The sequence below is a fragment of the Hylobates moloch genome, unplaced genomic scaffold (assembly GCF_009828535.3).
Source record: "Hylobates moloch isolate HMO894 unplaced genomic scaffold, HMol_V3 SCAFFOLD_13, whole genome shotgun sequence".
NCBI lineage: Eukaryota > Metazoa > Chordata > Mammalia > Primates > Hylobatidae > Hylobates > Hylobates moloch.
The window spans coordinates 82,650,085-82,671,691 of record NW_026652288.1 but is presented as its reverse complement, the minus strand read 5'-3'; the positions used below and the strand labels follow the sequence as shown (position 1 = coordinate 82,671,691).

Sequence of the window (21,607 nt, the reverse complement as noted above, 5' to 3'; positions counted from 1 at the left end):
AAATGTTAATCTCATTTATCATGTCCAAGGTGGAAATGGACAAGTGTGGTATACTTCACTTTGAGATATGATGTTGATAAGAGGAGGTGGTGAAATAAAGAGTAGTGAACTCTGGTGACTGAAGTCTGGGATTCTTTTTCCCCTTCCAACTCTAGCAAAGGAAGTTCTATATGTAAAAGGTCTAACATCACTGAGGTGAGTTGCAGGAGAACCCAGAAAAACCACCAACTCAATCTGTTAGCAATCATTTGGCTTGGATTAATCTCTTATTATACGAAGACAGACCTTTGAATAGATGCTACATAGTGAAAAAAATGGAAGCATTAAACTCAACTGGAATCCAGAAACCATATTTCCAAAAGAAAATCATTGAGAGTCATAAAGAAAAGGTCTACTGAATTTCGAACAGAAGTGCTACATAGTAAGATTTAAAAAGTAGTGAGTAGCTTAAGACAACTAGCATGATATAGAGAACCTTCCATTTAACAAATCAATTCTAGCATCTGCTATCAATGGGGGTAAATCACTAGATCTTCTAGCACAGATTTTTATACCTGTAAAATAAGGCAATAGTAAGTGTTTTATTGACTTCATGGAAATTCTGAGAACTTAAGTACAATTTTGCATATGAAAATATCTTAGAAATTGTAAAAATTCTTTAGTAATGGAATCTTTAATACTGCTTATTTTTAAAGCTTATCCTCTACATTTACAATTTGATCTTATCTCATATTGGTTCTTTGCTTATTGCATCTAATTTAAAATTCATTCTGTAATTTAATTTTTTTATAATTTTCATTTTTCCTCGAATTCCCTAATTTAAATTACTTTTTCAAAATAACTAAAAGAATACTGACTTTTAAAATTATTTTTTTCATTTTTCTTCTAATTCCCTAATTTAAATTACTTTTTCGAAATAACTAAAAGAATACTGACTTTTAAAATTATTTTTTATATTTTGATTCAAGAGAACATCCTTAGGATTCAGTGTTGGACCTTCTCGCTTCTCCATCTTTGGCTTTGTTTCTTTTTTTGGGAATGGAGTTTTGCTGTTGTCACCTGGGCTGGAGTGCAATGGCGCAATCTCAGCTCACAGCAACCTCTGCTTCCCAGGTTCCAGCAATTCTCCTGCCTCAGCCTCCCGAGTAGCTGAGATTACAGGCGCCCACAACCATGCCTGACTAATTTTTATATTTTTAGTAGAGACTGGGTTTCACCATGTTGGCCAGGCTGGTCTCAAACTCCTGACCTCAGGTGATCCACCCACCTCAGCCTCCCAAAGTGCTGGGATTACAGGCATGAGCCACTGCGCCCAGCCGGCTCTGTTTTTTCTACATTAGCTTCATTCTCAGACTGACTTTCCTCCACATAACAAAGGAGAGTCACTCAAAATGCTGGGCTTCTGTGCAGGCGTAATATCTGTATGCTGAAAAAAAAAAAGCTACCAAATGGGATAGAGACATTTATCCAGAGGAGTTCATTTATGTGGGATGGGAAAAGAAATGCATAACATGTCCAAACCCCATGCTTCCATGGCTGCACTCACAGAAATTAACAACAAAAAAATACAGTAAAAACATAAAATACAAATCTTAAAGGAACTAAGCAGATAATCCATAAATGATTAAATATAAATGAGTAACAAATATGCAAAAAAGGTCTAATCTTACAAGTAACTAAGAAAAGTAGGTGGTAAAGTTTTTAAAAATAGTAGCCCAAACTTTCTTAACTAACTCTTGGTAAAAAAGGTGGAAATAAAAGCTGTGAATTTTTTTCCTAAGTGAAGCAAAGAAGCATACAACAAATTTATACAGAAGAAAAGCAAGATAAATGAGCTAAGTATTCAACTAAAGACATTAGCATACTATCACATTGGATGAAAGGAGCTGAGCTTAGACTTTTTCAACTATTGTAGAATGTTTCAGAGTATTTAGAAAGATGGCAATCTTTCCAATTTTTCCAGTTTGTTTTATAAAGCTAGCATAAGCCCGATAACAAATCATAACCTTATAATAAATGACACATTTTTAAAAATTAATTATATATTTACTAAATAAAAATAAGTGAACAAATTTAGAACAGCCTAATTTAAAAGGAATAAAATTTATGAGCAAACAGTATACCCATACCTGTGGCCGATAAACACAGGAGACTGAGCTAGTAATTGATTTTGAGGTGAGGTGCCATTTTTGTCCATCTAATTATCAAAGAACAAATGGAGTAAAACATTGCTAATATCTAATGTAGGTACTAGTATACAGAAACAAGAACTTTTACCTTGTTGTAAAAGTGTAAAACTTTTCTGGAGAGCACTTTTATGATGTATATTCTAAAGTATTAGTATTTTCTGGATTCAACTGTATACTCCTGACTAAGTAACTCCAATATGTAAGCATACATTATAACAGAATATAACAATTTGAAAATGATCAAACCCGTGGGCAAGGTGTATACACATGGCTGTTCATTGTACATTATGCATAATACTGAGAATTTTCAATGTCACTAGAAAAATTTCTCATTAGGGAAACCATTAAATGGAGATCGAATAAAATTATGCAGCCACTTAGAATAATGATATATATTTATTAACGTGAAAATGTTCATGATATATCCAGAGAAACAAGTAGATTACATAGTAGTATGGATAACCATACCATCTTTGCAAATGGATGGATAGAGATAGATAGAAATTCATGTAGATATAGCCACACTATAGATATAGATATATCCATGATACTATCTAATGGTGGTCCCTTTTTAATAATACAATTTTGAGGGTTTTTTCTTTATAATTTCTGAATTATCTAAATACCTAACAGGTTGCTAGAGTTTTTTTCTCTATCTGTCGTGAAGAACTAGTTCTACTTGGTTGTATTTCTGTCCCAATCTGTTGTGGACCAATACTTTGTTAAATATAGGAAAAATGAATTACTAGGAAAAATGAAGTAAAAATAAGACAGAAAAATACAAATTCTATTTTTTTATTATGAGATTTAATAGATGTAAAGTTTTTCTGTTGATTTGCTATAAAAGTTTCTAAACGCTTACTCTGTTTCTGTACTTAATGTGGATCTGTAGTTCATGGAATGGCACTGCGTGGCTTTGGTGCGTGATTAAATGCACAGACTCTAGGGCCAGATGTTTGGGGAGAATCCCACATACTAAGTTAGCAGTATTTAAACGTTTGCATTTATTATCACTAGCATTGGCTTATAAAATGAACTATAAAGTAAATAATGAAAATAAAGTGAATGATACAGCCAACAATCTTGAAACACTCTCCTGAAAGAGGTGAAAAAAATCAGAGAGCCTAATAGACAGGAATAACAGCGGTGAAAGATGCAGCTTAAGAATTATTTTCTTAAGAAAGAAAACACGATAGGCCAGGTACGGTGGCTCACACCTGTAATCCTAGCACTTTGGGAGGCCGAGATGGGCGGATCAAGAGGTCAGGCATTCGAGACCACCCTGGCTAACATGGTGAAACCCCATCTTTACTAAAAAATACCAAGAAAATTACCCGGGCATGGTGGCGGGCACCTGTAGTCCCAGCTACTCGGGAGGCTGAGGCAGGAGCATGGCGTGAACCCGGGAGGCGGAGCTTGCAGTGAGCCAAGATCTCGCCACTGCACTCCAGCCTGGGCCACAGAGCGAGACTCTGTCTCAAAAAAAAAAAAAAAAAAAGAGAAAGAAAAGAAAAGAGAAAACACTATAGTCGAAATGGTACCAATAATCAGAGATGTAACTGAAGAAAAGTTTTCTAAGTTAGAAAAATAAATACATGAGTATGCAAACACAGAAGTTATCTTTTTTCAGGCAAAATACATGAAAATAGAACATATGTGGACTCACGGTAGTAGTAATTTTGAGTTATAAGAAGAGAAAAAATACTACGCATTGGGGGAAAGGAAGAAACTTCAACATAAGAAGTTATTTTTAATTATGCCTGGTTTCATTTAAAAAGCATTATGTTTTTTCTTGTTTGCATGGGAAATACCATAATGTAAATGGCGATCTATGTATTTACAGAAAAAATGATTATGTCCCAAAAAATGTAACTCAACCACATTTCTTTTTTTTTTTTTTTTTTTGGAGGCAAGGGTCTCACTCTATTGCTCCTGGCTGGAGTGCAATGGCGCGATCTCGGCTTACTGCAACTTCCGCCTCCTGGGTTCAAGAGATTCTCCTGCCTCAGCCTCCCTGGTAGTTGGGGTTACAGGGGCCCGCCACCACTTCCAGCTAATTTTTGGTATTTTTAGTAGAGACAGGGTTTTACTATGTTGGCCAAGCTAGTCTCGAATTCCTGACCTCAGGCGATCCACCAGCCTCGGCCTCCCAAAGTGCTGGGATTACAGGCGTGAACCACTGAGCCCGGCATTTCTTACATGTCAGCAACATACATTCTCAACTATTCATGAGCTTAGAAAAGTTACCATCCACGTTTGCTCTTTTTGAAAAAAGTTACTTGTAAATAAGTGCTAACAAACTAAAAGATCATTAAGAAAAACAAAAACAAAAATGACAAAGTCGTTATATAAAATGACTTGCTAATTTCCTTCTATGAATATCATACACACAAACCTCATCTTACAGCAAACGACCTAAAACAACAGACATAATAATGAAGATGTGGAGGGGCTGATATATCCTTCTATAATGGCTTGTGAATGAAACTTCAAAACAAACCTCATTATGAGTTGTTACTCCTTATTATAGAATCTATCTATAATTTAACACAGTAAAACCTTATGGAAAACTCCTTCCTTTAGATATGATTTATCCTCTTATCCAAAACCCCAGTTAAACATGATTAAAATTGTCCTGAATAAAATAAAGGAAGGAATAAAATTAAATACATCTAATTTTTAACATTATTATTTTTAATTAAATTTTACTTTAAGATAATTGTAGATTCATAGGCAGTTGTAATACAGAGAGATCTCATGTACCGTTTATGCAGTTTCTCCCAGAGGCAATATCTTGCAAAACTAGAATATTAACACCAAGGCAATCCACCAATCTTAAGATTTCTCGTTTTACTTGCACTTTCACTCTTGTATGTGTGTGTGTATTATGTCTGTGCAATTTTATGACATGTAAATCTGCATATCCACCTACCAAATTCAAGACACATTACAGTTCCCTCACTACAGGATTCATTTTTGTTGACTTTTATAAACACAACACCTATGCAGTCCCTAGTTCCTCATTATCAATAATCTGTTCTCCATTCCTATAATTGTGTCACGTAATCATATTGTATGTAACAGTTTGAGATCAGATTTTTTTACTCAGCATATTCCCTAGAGATTCATTCAAGTGATTGCATGGATCACTAGTTGGTGCCTTCTCACTGTAAAGTAGTGGTCTTAGTATGGATGTACCAGTTTGTTTAATCATTCATCCATTGAAGGACATCTAGATCGCTTTCAGTTTGGAGTTATTATAAATGAAGTTGCTATGAATATTCTTGTACAGATTTTTGTGTGAATATAAGAATTTCTCTGGAGTAAGTGCCCAGGAGTGCAACTATTGAGTTTCTCCATCTTGTTTTCTCTAGTGGCTGTACCATTTCACACTACTATCAGCAGTGTAGGATGGAGCAATCCATTTTCCCAACATTCTCAGTTTTTGGTGTTGCCACTGTTGTTTTATTTTAGCCATTGTGTAGGTGTGCAGTGATACTTCATTGTAGTTTCAATTTGCATTTCTCTAATGAATAATGATGTCAAATATATTTTTATGTGCTTATTTGCCATATGTATGAAATGGTTGTTCGTGTCTTTTGTTCACTTTCAAATTAGATTATTTTGGGGTTTTTTACCATTGAGTTTTTACTCCAGTATAGTCAGAGAACATGCTCTGAATTATTTCAGTTTTCTCATTGTGTTGAGGTTTGTTTTATAGCCCAGGATGTGGTCTATATTGGTGAATTTTCTATGGGCATGTAAGAAAAATGTGTATTCTGCTATTGAGTGGAATGTTTTACGTATGTGTTTTCTTTCTTTTTTCTTTATTCTTAAAAAAAAAAAGGATACATGTGTAGAATGTACAGGTTTGTTGCATACGTATACGTGTGCCATGGTGGTTTGCTGCACCTACTGACATGTCCTCTAAGTTCCCTCCCCTCAAACCCCACCCCCAGTAGGCCCTGGTGTGTGTTGTTCCCCTCTTGGTGTCCATGAGTTCTAAGTGTTCGACTTCCATTTATGAGTGAGAATATGTGGTGTTTAGTTTTCTGTTTCTGTGTTAGTTTGCTGAGGATGATGACTTCCAGCTTCAACCATGTCCCTGCAAAGGACATAATCTCATTCCTTTTTATGGTTGCATAGTGTTCCATGGCGTATATGTACCACATTTTCTTTATCCAGCTATCATTGATGGGCATTTGGGTTGGTTCCATGTCTTTGCTATTGTAAATTGTGCTATAATAAACATACGTATGCATGTGTCTTTATAGTACAATAATTTATATTCCTTTGGGTATATACCCAGTAATGGGGTTGCTGAGTCCTGTGTTTTTTATTCACATATATAATGTATCTATTTATGTATGTCAATTACATCCTGTTGGTTGATTGTGTTGTTCAGATCTATCTTTACCGGTTTTCTTTCTAATATTTCTGTCATTTGCTGAGAGGGGAATATTGAAATCTTCAACTATAATTGTAACATGTAATAATATAATTATAATTAACATGCTTTTATTTTCCAATTTAAAAAAGCAGAGCATATGAAAAAGCAGTATAAAAATTATGTTGATGTATCTTCTATTATGATACAAAAACAAAACATATAGAAAGAAATATGGCAAAAGTTAATGGCAATTATATATATGGTGGTAGGGTTATGGATCACTTTCTCCCCATCTTTAGATTTTTTTATAGTTTCCAAAAACCTTAAAAATTACCAACTGATGATTATGTGTATCCTTATTTGTAGACATTTGATGACTCAAACAATGCTAGGCTTTTCCAGATTTATTGTTCTCTTCTAAATTGTCAGGGATCACTGAAAATTTTATTCCAGGGATACAGTGAGGAAACAACACTCATCAGACAGAATTTTAATAAGGGAGAAACTATTAGCAATATTAATCTGGATAATGATGATCCTAATTAAAGAAAAATGTGTGGTTGCATTTTTAAGAATGTGGCTCACCATATATTATTTAATATTATTTCTGCAACTAATGTGGTATGTTATTTGTATCTGTTTTTAAACAAACCTTGAAATCCCTTTGTGCACAATTTCTAAAAGTAAGTTAGATACTTATTTCTTAAAAGAACTTTGAGAAACTTTATTACAATTTGAGCTTATGATTCCAATTTAGTACTGACATTTCCTTTTACTATTATTATTATTATTATTATTATTATTTGAGACTGAATCTCAGTCTGTCACCCAGGCTGGAGTGCAGTGGTGCGATCTTGGCTCACTGCAAACTCTGCCTCCTGGGTTCAAGAGGCTCTCCTGCCTCATCCTCCCTAGTAGCTGGGAATACAGGTGCCTGCCACCATGCCTGGTTAATTTTTGTATTTTTAGTACAGATGGGGTTTCGCCACGTTGGCCAGGCTGGTCTCAAACTCCTGACCTCAGGTGATCCACCTGCCTCGGTTTCTGAAAGTGCAGGTATTACAGGCATGAGCCACTGCGCCAGGCCTGAAATTTCATTTTTCATATCTAGGTTCTTATCAAAACAACAGCTATACTCATAAGAATTTAGACTGCATTTTTCCCTTAAATATTGACTTTTAATTTGTCCATAGTGTATTCAAAAATATTTTAGGGTTTCTTTTGAAATAAAAAGTTAACTCCTAATTTTTCCTAATTAAAAGTCTTCTCAGTGATACACTATTTCAGATAATTTAAAAGTTTTTATTCCTTATCTCCATGACTTATTTCACCAAAGATTTAAATTATACATTTCTAGACAAATACCCTTTGTTTTAAGGTGAACAAAGTCACCCTTCCTAGATTTAAATAAATTCACACCACATTAAATTTCTTCATCTTCTGGAGAATTAACTGCTCAGTCTATACAAATGTCTATATGGAAATTTTAAAATTTAGTAAAATATCTGAAATGTGTTTCATGGTTCTGATGCCAACACTTTATCTACATGTACCTATAACTCTACCTTTAACTTCAACATATGGTTTTAACTGTTTGCCTTATTGCAAAGCTTAATTCAAAGATGTACTACTTTGGAAGAGAACAAACAAAGCAATCTTCGATATAGTCAGTAAAGTTCTCAATCTTACAATACTTGATTGGTAAAGCAAGAATTCAACAAACATATGTAAAGCTTACCCAGCAGGCTGCCTATCTTCTGATTTTTACATGAATTGGAAAATTATCCTTGTCTTTCACTGCTGTCTTTCAGCTTGGTTTCATGAAGTATTCTCATTAGTGTGTGAAGATAGGTCATTTTTATTTCTTTTCTTGCCTTGAATCTTATACAAGTAGAGACTTTTCACTTTCTCTCAGTGTTTATAGACAGTCTTTACTATTATGAAATCTGAAGGTGTCTTCCTCCTGCCTGCCATGAAGAACCTGAATGTCCTCATGGAAACTACTCACTGAATGACTTCCACATTAGCCCATAAAAAGTGTGTGGGGCACAGTGGCTCATGCCTGTAATCCCAGCACTTTGGGAGACCTAGGCGGGTGGATAACCTGAGGTCAGGAGTTCAAGACCAGACTGGCCAACATAGTGAAACCCTGTCTCTACTGAAAATACAAAATCAGCCGGATGTGGTGGCACACGCCTGTAGTCCTAGTTACTTGGGAGGCTGAGACAGGAGAATCGCTTGAACCCAGGAGGTGGAGGCTGCAGTGAGCCGAGATGGCACCATTACACTCCAGCCTGAGCAAAACAGAGTGAGACTCTGTCTCAAGAAAAAAAAAAAAAAGTGTGCCTAAAAAGAGGCTCTTCCACACCATCACATCAGAGAGAAACAAGGATAGGAAGGGGCAAAGACCACAGACAATGTATATTTTGTTTCTTTTTTAAGATTTTACGTGAAGAGGAGATTTGAGTATTTAAGATTTGAGGAAACAAAGGCTGATTTCATTTAAAGATAAAATTAATTGAGCCAAGCGCCGTGGATCCTGCTTGTAATCCCAGCACTTTGGGAGACTGAAGCGAGCAGATTACTTAAGGTCAGGAGTTCAAGACCCAGCCTGGCCAACATGGTGAAACCCCGTCTGTACTGAAAATACAAAACTTGGCCGGGTACGGTGGCTCACGCCTGTAATCCCAGCACTTTGGGAGGCCAAGGTTGGTGGATCATGAGGTCAGAAGACTGAGGTCATCCTGGATAACACGGTGAAACCCCGTCTCTACTAAAAATACAAAAAATTAGCCAGGCGTGGTGGCACGTGTCTGTAATCCCAGCTACTTGGGAGGCTGAGGCAGGAGAATCGCTTGAACCTGGGAGGCAGAGGTTGCTGTGAGGAGAGATCTCGCCACTGCACTCCAGCCTGGGAGACAGAGCCAGACTCTGTCTTAAAAGAAAAAAAAAAAAAGATAAAATTAATTGAGAAGATCTGGAATGTTAATATAAGATATGGATAAATAAAACTACCTAATTTCTACTAATTTTGTTTTCTATTTGTGTTTTATAGTCATGTCATACAAAAATCTTTCTTTTGTGGAAAACTCCATTTAGGTATTTCTGGATACTGTGGGATCAGATTGGCTGAAGAAAGGAGATGCTGTCTCGAATTGCCATCTTCAAACTATCATGCTTTCCAAAATTATGTTTTAAAGACTGTTTACAGCCACACTGACACTTCTGAGGTCAGATTCGCTAGAATAATTACTAAATCTGGGTTAAATGTTTCATCTATTTTATTACTAATTTTATCAGGTGACCTTTATGAAGCATCCAAACTTAGCATTGACTGAGGTCATTTCCAGTGTATCTTCCTCAAATAGTCTTTGCTAAATTTTTTTCAAAATAATTGAGAGTAGTGTTTTATGTATTCTGAGAGCCTTTACAAAACATGAGTAAAAGTTGACACTTTTCCAAAAAATTATTTGTGGGTGAAACCCCTACATTTTATCATGTGTATATTATTACTACCAGAAAAGGGGTAATAGCTTAAATATCTAAATATTTATTATAATTAATAATAAAAAGATTTATATTCAATAGAAATAGGCAAGGAATAGGAAAGGGGAATTTATATAGAGCTAAAAATAGGCAAGATTTATGAAAAAATCCTAATCAATTCAAATTAAAATGTAAAGAGACCAACTTTGGCAGATAGTAGATGCTCAGTAAGTATTTTTTACTAAATGAAGAAAGTAATATATTTCATTCATCCAACTGATAAAGGGTTTTAAGAACAATATGAATCTCCAGGATTAATAAGATATCCAAGCAAAAGAAAACAGCATTAGGTAACTACCAATTCAGACTATGGATACTGAACATCTAGATTCTAGATTTTTTTTAGCCTTTAGTCTTTTTTAGCCTTTACTAAGAAAGTAAATGCATTTTAGAACAGTATATAGCCACATTCAAATAACAAACTGCATTTAAAAAATGACAATAGCATTAATATAAATGGCAAAACCGTCTCAAGATTTAACCTATAAAAGAAAATTTATTTTAAACTATGTCATTTAAGCAAACAGGATTTAGAATACAATAAATTTTATACTAAAGGATATATAAATAAGTATTAACTGCAAATATTACTATCTCTGGCAAGAAAATTTCCCCCAGTATATGCATAGATGGAAGCAGAAAAGAGCAAAAAGGTGATATCCTGAATAAGGTCACTGAACATAGATAGGACTTCTTTTCCATCAGCCTTAATTTCAAGGAATTGAAGAGAGGGAGAGAAAAAGTGCTGATCTTCCCTTGTCATATTATTGACACTTTGTTATGTTTGGGGTTCTCCAAAAAAAAATTAATTATTTTCTTTCTCTACAGTTTATCTATGATGCCCAGAAACCACTGACTTCCTGGAATTTTTACTAAGAATTCATATTCTTGCCATGTTTTTCAGATACTGTGTCCTCTGCCAATAAATTCTAATAAATTTTCACTTCTTTTCTTTCAATAACATACTAGAGAATATGATTCAGACTCAAATTAATCACCGATCATGTTAATGGTTCCTAGGAGTTTACTTCCGATACCTCTTATTATATTAAATCAAACTTGATAGTGTGCTAGATCATTGCTCAGCTGGGTTTTCATAAAAGCACTGGTATTTAATATGATTTATGCCTGGCTTTCTGTTAATATCTTTGGTTATTGTGTGCTTTATTTTTAAAACAGACATTCTTAGCAACTGGCACTCCTTTAAAACCTATCATACTTTTAAAATATTTTACAGGAAGGATTTTACAGTAAAATGTGTCCCTTATTTTATATTATAGTCACTTAATAGTGAACAGGAACAATTTATTTAATTTATGATCAAAATATTAATATTTTACTTGTAGTTTGGAAAAGGCATCATATATACTTTTAACATATACGCAAAACATATAAGCAAGCATAAGCAAAACATATATAAATAAAACATACACGTTTTGCTTATTTAAAAGATAAATTATATGAAAGATTATTAAGATGTTGAAGGTACTGTATTTTTTAAAGCTTTGCAGCAAAGGAGCAGTTCTGGGAGAACCGTTTGATGCACCTGCTGAAGATATAGCAAGCGTGGCAAGTTTCATTGAGACAAAGCTTGTTACCTGTTATCTACGGATGAGGAAACCAGATCTTGCCCTGAATCATGCACACAGGTAAAATCATATACTAATAAGTGCAAGTAAATGCTGTTCACGCTAGTGGAGGGTACTATCTGAGCTTGCCTGATCACCTTCCATTTTATTTCAATTTAAAGAAGAAACAAACATTTATTTACTGCTTGGTTTATGTCAAGTGAGGCAATCATGGAGACCACAAAACTCTCAAAACCTAGTGGAAGAAATAGAGACACAAGAAACTATTCATAATACAGGGCAAAACTAAGAGGCAGACAACTGCAGAAGCAAACTGCTGCGGGAAGAAACGAGGGAGAGAATAGGTAAGTAAGGGAGGTGGTATTGAAAGGTAAGAAGGATTGTCAAAATTGCAGTTGTGGAATGGTAGAAGGGAATTCTGACTGTGAAGTATGAGCCAAGACTTGAAAGTTCATGGCTTATTTGGTGATCACATTAGCTGATTCAAAGGATCCTTTGGACAGCTTTCCAAAGGTATGAAATACTTCTTATCTCTGTCCTTAAAATTTTCTTTTTTATATTTCTATCCTTCTTTAGAAGTATGTATCTGTGTGTCACTATATGACTTCCTAGAATCCCCACTGTTACCCAGGCCTGTCTTTTCTTCTATAAAAATGTACCTCTCCTATATTTTATGTTTTAGGGGTCTTTCTCTCATGGATAATAATCAGTTTTAATCTGCAGCAAAGATAAAGTGATTATATTACGCCTTTCAAAAAACTCTTTCCTTGAAATTATGATGCCTCTATCCCTCCCTGCCTGACTTTGAGCAATTTACCCAGAACTTTTGTGTTGTTCATTTTCTCATCTCACATTCTGTACTTCTTTTGGATACAAATGGCAAACTAGTGTCAATATGAACATATAATTCCTGCTTTCTTAATAACCAACTGGGGAACACCATTATCAGTTATATCAAGACTCATTTGTAAATGGGAGATTTATTAGTATGGTAAAAGTCATTTACAAACTCACATCCACTAGGATGTAAAAGTGGTTTCTATCCAAGATTTTTCACAGCCCTAGTAGTGAACTTAAACTTGACCTCAAGAACCTACAGACAACAAAATCACTTTGAAATTCACAAGACAACCTGTTTGAAAGCCATTCTCCCTCTTAAGTAAACTACAAAACCTAGAGGCAGATTCCCTTTGACATTAAAAGAAAATTTTACTCCCTATATTATCTGGGAACATTTTATGAAACCATAGTTTTTTTTAAAAAATCAAGATATATGGTCTGTCAAAGAATTTTGTTGTATTTCCATTTGAAAGAAGAAATATAGGAAAAGTAATGTGTATTTCAGTATGTCAAAATATTGCAACTTTTGGGCTATCTGGGTGATTTGTGGGAAAAATATTTGAAAACTATTTACAGACTAAAAAATATTTGATCATGCAAAATATTTGATCATGCAAAAGCAAAGAACATAAATAAGTAAAAATTTTAAAAATAGAAATGAACACTTGAAAGCTATTTATAGACTTCAAAATATTCAGAAAATCCATAGGCATACATAAACAATAATAAATTGAGATGCACTAAAAGTAATTATACCTCACCTTCTCCATGGTTATAATCACAAATAAAAAGGGCCACCTACATGGCCTACATCTTAAAAGAAATATTTCTTGGATATCAGAATAGTTTGATGAATTTTTGAATCATATTTAATAATAAAAGGGTTCCAAATGGCATGGTCATGTCAAAATGTAATTAATTCAATGTTATTAAAAATAAGTAACAGTCTCTGGTAAACAAGAATTCAGTAAAAAAAAAAAAAAGAAATGAGAACAAAAGATCAAAAATTCCACTATAAGCCAAATATAAGAACTACAAGATGCTGCAATTCCTGAGAATGCGAAGATCAGCTTCAGTAGGTTCACTATTTAGAATTAGAAATTTTCTGCTTTGAAAGTAAGAGTGCTTTTTCAAGACCTTGAAAATTACCGAATTGAATGTATATAACAGTGAATAGTAAAGTTATCTTTCCTATTACGTTAGAATTAACTTTTGTAAAATAATTTTTGCTGCTGTTCCTAAGTTGAACATTAAGTAAGAAATGTAAATCAATAAAGGTTAAACAGTCAATTCGTTCAATTAATAATGCATCAAGTGAAATAAATCATTTTGCTGGTCTGGTCATAGTGCAGAACTGTATAAGTCAATACATATGATTTTAATATCAAAACATCTTGAAAGATCTTAGATTGGCCGGGCGCGGTAGCTCAAGCTTGTAATCCCAGCACTTTGGGAGGCCGAGGCGGGCGGATCACGAGGTCAGGAGATCAAGACCACGGTGAAACCCCGTCTCTACTAAAAATACAAAAAAAATTAGCCGGGCGTGGTGGCGGGCGCCTGTAGTCCCAGCTACTCGGAGAGGCTGAGGCAGGAGAATGGCGTGAACCCGGGAGGCGGAGCTTGCAGTGAGCCGAGATTGCGCCACTGCCCTCCAGCCTGGGTGACAGAGCGAGACTCCGTCTCAAAAAAAAAAAAGATATTAGATTTTAAAACAGTCTGAAATATAATCAACAAATGTATTTTATAAAATAAATTAACTAGGATATTTACTCTATAAATAGCTTACAATCATTAGTTATATACTCAATGCAGAATTCTGCTTTTGTATTATTATCACATTGTGAAAGTTTATACTAATCATGAATCAAAATTAAAATATTCCTTTTTTGCATTTATTTGCATTTGCTGAAGCATCTTCTCTTTAATTTTATGTAAATGTGAGGTCTACTGCATATTTTTAGGAGACTTGTTAACACAAAATTTAGCTTAAAAACCATCATGTAGTTTTGCTTCTATTGTTTTGTCATAGAGAAGACTACAAGAACCATAACTTTATGGTTTTAAGATCAACAAAGATACGTTTTGAAATTAATCAGCTAAGCACTGCCATTTAAACTAAAACAGTCAATGACACAAAGCCTCTGAAAACAACTATTATCAAAATGGCTCTTCTTTTTTATTCATAACATATCCAAAGTGGCACATATAAGTATTATTTTTTACTTCAACCAAAAGTAATTTGGTTGACTCTCCTAATACATTGAATCTCTGCTCACTTCATCAAACCAGTGCCACTGTTTATCAGAAGGTTTTTAAACATTTCTAAAGACCGATTTGTAATTACTGCTTTCTTATCAAGATTTAAAATCCTGCTATGATTCTTTTCTTATTATATAAATATATTTTGATGTATATACTTGCAAAGATTTTAATGATACATATCACCTTTTGTATATTCCCTACCTTTAGGGGTTTTTTTAATTTTTATTGCAAAATTTTGTTGCCACAAGGTGGCAGACAAGATGAAGTATAAAGTACCAAATATGTAAGAAAAATCCCTATTTTAAAAATTATTTTATAATGGTAGTATCTACATTCATTCATTCATTTTTAAAAACTTATTAAATATTTCCACTAAGAGCCTATTCCTGTGCTAGGCAGTGGAGAGACAGTTATAAATAGAAAATACATGACGCTTATACACCAGCAGAAGTAGCAAAGTGTAAATAAATAAATAAATATTAGCATATATATGAGATGAAAAGTATGATAAATGCTGTGAAGGAAATCAATATAAGTTATGTTGCAGAGGCAGCATAGTATATTTAGTCAGACCACAACGTCTAGAATGTGACTGCCTAGGTTCAAATTATGACTGCTCCACTCACTAGACTGAATTTAATTTTCGAAAAAACTAGGTTATAATAGTACTTACTTCACAAGTACTATTTCACAAGGTTTTGTGAAAAATAATTACAAACCCATGAATTTTTTATTCTAACCGTGACACAGTTATTGGTACTGAATCTACCTTCTTGCTGTAAACAACTGTAAAACTGGACAAAATATAAGAGGCAACAGCTTTCAGGCCTTGGACAATGGTCAGAGCAGGACTGTGATCCCTGAAAGAAGGAAAATACACAGGATGAGCCCCATAATCTTCTCAGCTTTTTGTTCGGTTTATTTTTCTGCCCTAGTTCAGGGACATGGATATCAAGTTAAACTGCAGTCTCACCAAACTGAAGAGGCCGAGATTAGAATAGCAAGGCTGCCAAGGAAGCTATAATTACAGGAAACATGGCCAAGAAAGAGGTAGCTGTGTGAAAGGGTTGAGAGACAGAAGTCTGCATGGGAATTTACTGTAAGTTCTTAGCCAAGGTCTGTGCCATGCATGTGAGGAAAGAGATTCCGTACAGCAGAAATTGCCTGTGACAGAACTAAGTGCTAAATGGAAATACTTAGATGACCTGCAGTGCTTGGAGATGTTGGAGTACTCACTCAGCACCTCAGGTACTCAGTTGAGCCCCAGAAAGATCATACTATAATAGTAAGGACCATGACCTACGAAAAGGACCACACCTTAAGATTAAATTCAAAGACAAAATAGACCTGTCCTAACAAAAAATACAACTAAGCTTCATAAGAACAAGAGTATCTGCCATTGCATTCTCTCACAGGGGGAAAAAAAAACAAAAACAAAAACAAAAAACCTCAACATCTTAACATATTTTTCAGGAAATATGTCATAATCCAGATTCCCCACAAAGTCTCACCCAAAATATCCAGCATAAAGTTAAAAATTACCACACATGCAAAGAAGTAGGAAAATGAGACTTAAGAAAATAAGTAGTCCATAGAAATAGACTTCAAGATGTAGAACCAGATATAGATCTTCAAGACCCAGATGTAGAACTGGCAGACAAGGATTTCAACAAACCTATGAAAGTACGTTCAAGGATCTTAAGGTAAAAATAGTTGTAATGAGTGAAGAGATGAGAATCCCAACAAAGAAACAGAAGCTATGGGAAGAACCAAATGGAGATTTAGCATAGATGAATAAAATATCTGACATTTAAAATGTACTAATTTATTACTTTAACATCAGTTTGGAGAATGCTAAAGAAAGGACTAGTGAAGTTGAAGACAAATCAATAGGAATTATCCACTATAAAGACAAGAGATAGACAATAAAAGTTTTTTAAAAAATCAATTAATGGCTCAGTGACCTGTCCTCAGGGATAGTAACAAGAAATCTAACATACGTGTAATTGAAGTCTCGAAGAGGAAAGAGAAAATAGGATATAAAAAATAATTTCTGGAAATTTTCCATTTTGGTTAAAAACAAAAAAGAAAACCCAGTAAGCCTCAGCAGGAGAGGCTGATTCAAAGAGGATTGCATCTAGGAACATCATAATCAAACTGATGAAAACCCAAGATGAAGAGAAAATATTAAAGGCAGCCAAAGAAAAACAATGCATTACACAGGAAGAACAATGATACAAATCACTGGTAACTCTTAATCAGAAATATGGATGCCAAAATACAATGGAACGGCAACTTTAAAGTGCTGAAAGCAAAATTTAAACTAGAATTTGATTTTCAGCGAGTAAAATGAAAATATTTTCATATAAATAAAAGTTAAAAAATTAATCTTTACCAGATCTGCACTTTGAGAATGATAAAGGGAAATGTAGAAAATGGCAATAGATTGAAACTTGTAGGAAATGGCAATAGATTGAAACTTGAACTATAAAAAACAAAGAAGAGTACCAGAAGTGATAAATGGTAAATATAAAAGACTATTATATGAAAATGATAAATGGTAAATATAAAAGTAACAGAAGTGATAAATGGTAAATATAAAAGACTGTATTTTCTTTTCAAAATGTCCTTAAAGATAAATGTTTAAACAGAAAACGATAGCATTTTTATTATATTAACTAAATTAAAAATAATAAATAATAAGATTACACATGCCAATGTAAAATATTTGACTACAATATCACAAAGGCCTGTGGGTGGGAGAACAAGTGGAATTTTACTATAGTAAGGCTTTTTTACATGAAATGGTACAATATTAACTGTAAGTAGACTGTGATAAAGATGCAAGCGATTAAAAATATAAAAATTATAGCTAGAAAGCCAATAATGGACTTAAAATTAATTACTAAAGAATATTTAATTAACTGAAAATAAGTCAAGAAAGAAGGAAGAAAAGAACAAAAAGTAGATGAGATACTGGAAAACAGAAGCATGATGGCAGAGTTCAACCAAACTATGTCAGTAATTACATCAAACATATGTACATCAATTGAAAATTCCAGTTAAAAGGCAGAGACCGTCAGTCTGGATTACATTGCAAGGCTCAACTAAATGCTATCTATATAAAGCATACATTGAAAGTAAAAAAATGAAAAATGATACACTACATAATAAACATAAAAGTCTATTTTTAATGCTTAATTTTGCTGTGTTATTACCAAGGTAGATTTTAAGAGAAGGTGTACTATTAGAGATGAAAATAAGACTCAATTAAAATTTCAAAAATTTTAAAATCTTATAGAGCTTGTTCTCTAACCATAATGTAATTAAATTAGAAATCAATTGAAGAGTAAGATACCTAGAAAACCCCTCCAAATACTTGGAAATTAAACCATACACATCTAAGTAACTCATGGATCAAAACATAAGAAAATTAAACAAAGGCATAGATTTGAATCCCTGCTTTATCGGTTACTAGCTTTGACTTTCATAATTAACTTCCCTTGGCCTCTGTTTTCTCTTCTTTAAATACAAGTAAAATGCTCAAAAGCATCCCTGAATCTCAAAATATATCAGGTTTGTGTTTTATTGTAATCCCACCACCAATAACAAATACAGGTAATTTTCGATGGTAATAGAAATAAGCTCTATATTTTCATAAAGGAGGCTATTATTTTTAAAATACCTTTTTGCCTGTAATGCCAACACTCTGGGAGGCCAAGGGGGGTGGATCGCCTGAGGTCAGGAGTTCAAGACCAGACTGGCCAACATGGTGAAATCCCATCTCTACTAAAAATACAAAATTAGCTGGGTGTGGTGGCCCACACCTGTAACAGTCCCAGCTACTTGAGAGGCTGAGACAGGAGAATCACTTGAACCCAGGAGGGAGAGGGCACAGTGAACCAAGATGACACCACTGCACTCCAGCCTGGGCGAGACAGAGCAAGACTCTGTCTCAAAAAATAATAATTAATAAATAAATAAAATACCTTTCTGAACATAACATACTCAATAAAGTAGACAATTGGAAAGCTCCTATGAAAATACAGCTTTTGGGGTGTTATCAGTCACAATTTCGGGGATAATTATGATCAAAGGTGATATTCGCTTAAAGCATTACAGATACCCATGAGTTTTAGAATGAATTGATTCATAATAGAAGTAATAGGAATTCTGCAAATTTCTTGCAGATACCAAGAAATGAGATATTTTAAATACAATACTCTCTTCTTTTTTATTATTATTATACTTTAAGTTTTAGGGTACATGTGCACAATGTGCAGGTTAGTTACATATGTATTCATGTGCCATGTTGGTGTGCTGTACCCATTAACTCGTCATTTAACATTAGGTATATCTCCTAATGCTATCCCTCCCCGCTCCCCCAACCACACAACAGCCCTGGTGTGTGATGTTCCCCTCTCTTCTTTACCAGAACTGAGGGTTTAAAATTTGGCCACTAAATGTAACACATCAACAACATTAGATAAAATAATTCTCATGATCTTGGATGAACTTAAACAAAACTACAATACTATAGTAAAAGAATAGGGAACTTTGCAGGTGCCAGAAACCATTGCTGGTGCCAGTTTTTTGATATGAATAAATATATAGGCTACTAAGTATTAGTGTTGTTACTGCTTCTAGGGGATAATAACTGGGAACACAAAAGGAAAGGATGTAATCGTACCTGCATATATCTCTTAACACTTCACAATGTCTTGCTTTGGGAAAACATACGGGTGGTTGTTTTGATGATATTGCCATTCATTTCTGAAAGACATTACATTATCCATACTCATTTTCATCAACTCTTAACAGAAAGGCTCAACGAAGAGAATGTTTCTTCTTACTTACCTCCTTCTGTGATTCATAGATTACTGATTGTTTCTTCCAATTAAATGAAGCAAACTGTGTGTGTGCCCATGTGTGCATGAGTTTATGTTTGTATGGGCTTGCCAGTGTGAAGAAAATAAAAGGAAATCCTGGCATTGCTATTTTAAAGATATCTGATTGGTCTTTTTGCAACTTAGGCAGTTTGACTCCTTGAGAAGTCAGGAGAAATAAAAATGCTATATGGATCATTAGTATTTTATGTATCTTGCTATTGTATTCCCATGAAAATAAATCCACCTATAAAAATATGCTTCCTCTGAAGATCACATTAAATATTCCAACTCATTCTTGAAACCCTAAAAAAATATATAAAGGATGCTAATTTTTGTGAAAGGGCAAAGATTATACTTCCTTTGTTTCTACTGTAGGGAACAACTATTATACAACACCTTTCTGCAGTGCAAAGTTGACTGCATTAAGAAATAGTTCTCAAGCAGGAACAAGAACAAGCATTCACTGAACACCCACCATGTGGCAGGTGGAAACTGGGCCCTTTATAAGCTATCTCACTTATTTCTCCACTAACTTCCTGAGAAGGTTTTCTTATTACCATTTCCCTGGCAAATAAACAACATCCCAGCAAACCTATGGCATTACGGTCATTATTCTTCCTCCAAAAATTCTCGCTGTCATATCATTTCATCCTGAAAATGATGAAAATCATACCATCTTTAAAATCTAGAGGACTTCCCTTGCAGGTTGTGGTAGCATTGAGAAATACTAGACATTGTCTTTGAAATCATAGAACCCAGATTCAGCTACCACTTCACTCACTGGGTTGTAAAGCCTTGCTTTCCTCATGTGTGATTTGTGAATAATAACACTTAGCGAGTCTATTTTACAATATTGACACAACACAACTTTTAAATCACGAAACTCTACTAACATACGTCCACTTTCCTCCCCTTTCTTATACCTGAAATCCTCCCTTTTCTTTGTGACTATCACATGAATTAATAAAATAGCCTTACAGGGTAAATACATAGCCTTATTTGTATAAAAAGTAAGAGAAATGATAATGAAGATTAAAGCAAATAAATTCCAGAAAATAATTAAATATAGCTATATATTATCTAAATAAAAATGGCTGAGTTTCTAAGGGTCATCATTTGTTTCTCTTAGTATGAACACAAGAAACAGGATCCAGATGGCTAAGACATCTGATTAGAGGTTTCTTTACTAAAGAAGAAAACGAGGAGGAAGAAGAGAAGAAGGAGGTCGGGGGGTGGAGGAGGAAGACAACCGTGACTGTATAATAAGAGAGGAAAATGTAAAGGCATAGCAAAGACAGAGAAAAACAGATTAGGCCCCTCTTGAGCTTTTAATCATAGGCATGTCCTGAAGGTGGATCAGATTCCCTGAGGAGCCTTCCAAATTGCAAAAGATGTGATAAAGGGATCATACTCTGTTTATATTAAATACACTTACCACCTTTTAAATGCATGTATCGGTCATTTTTTCATTTTAACGTAGCTTGCAATTATTAAATAAAACAGCTCTGTGTACAGCACTCCTGTATTGCCTCTGTGACACTTTGCCATGCCTCCCACAGCTCTTCACCCAGACATTTTATCTTCTACCCTTATATTCAAGTTGATAGCAGTTTAGTTTATAATCATCTTGCTTGATGTTTTCTTTCTCATCTTAGCTTTCACTCTTTCTCTTCTTAAAATTTAACCCCATCTTATCCCTGAGGTCAGTGCCCACTTGGCACTTATCATTCCCATTTACTCATGAATATGAAAATAGTTTATAAATGAGGAAACAATATGTGAGCGTAATGGAGTGGTATTGTTATGAAACAATGCATCTGCTGTTGGGGGACTCTCTTTAGAATGTGAATCTACTAGTTATTATTGATTTGTGGTTTGCTTTTGATTTCCATGTGGTCCTTA

General features: G+C 34.2%; 1 protein-coding gene across 1 annotated transcript in view; it reads left to right on the top strand.

Annotated features, from left to right (window-relative positions):
- SPATA16 (spermatogenesis associated 16) overlaps positions 1–21,607 on the top strand; it is a 257,030-nt gene that overhangs the window by 78,288 nt on the left and 157,135 nt on the right. The window contains exon 3 of the mRNA XM_032172277.2: positions 11,629–11,774. Within this exon, the coding sequence (XP_032028168.1) occupies positions 11,629–11,774 (146 nt within the window). The remainder of the gene's footprint in view (positions 1–11,628; positions 11,775–21,607) is intronic.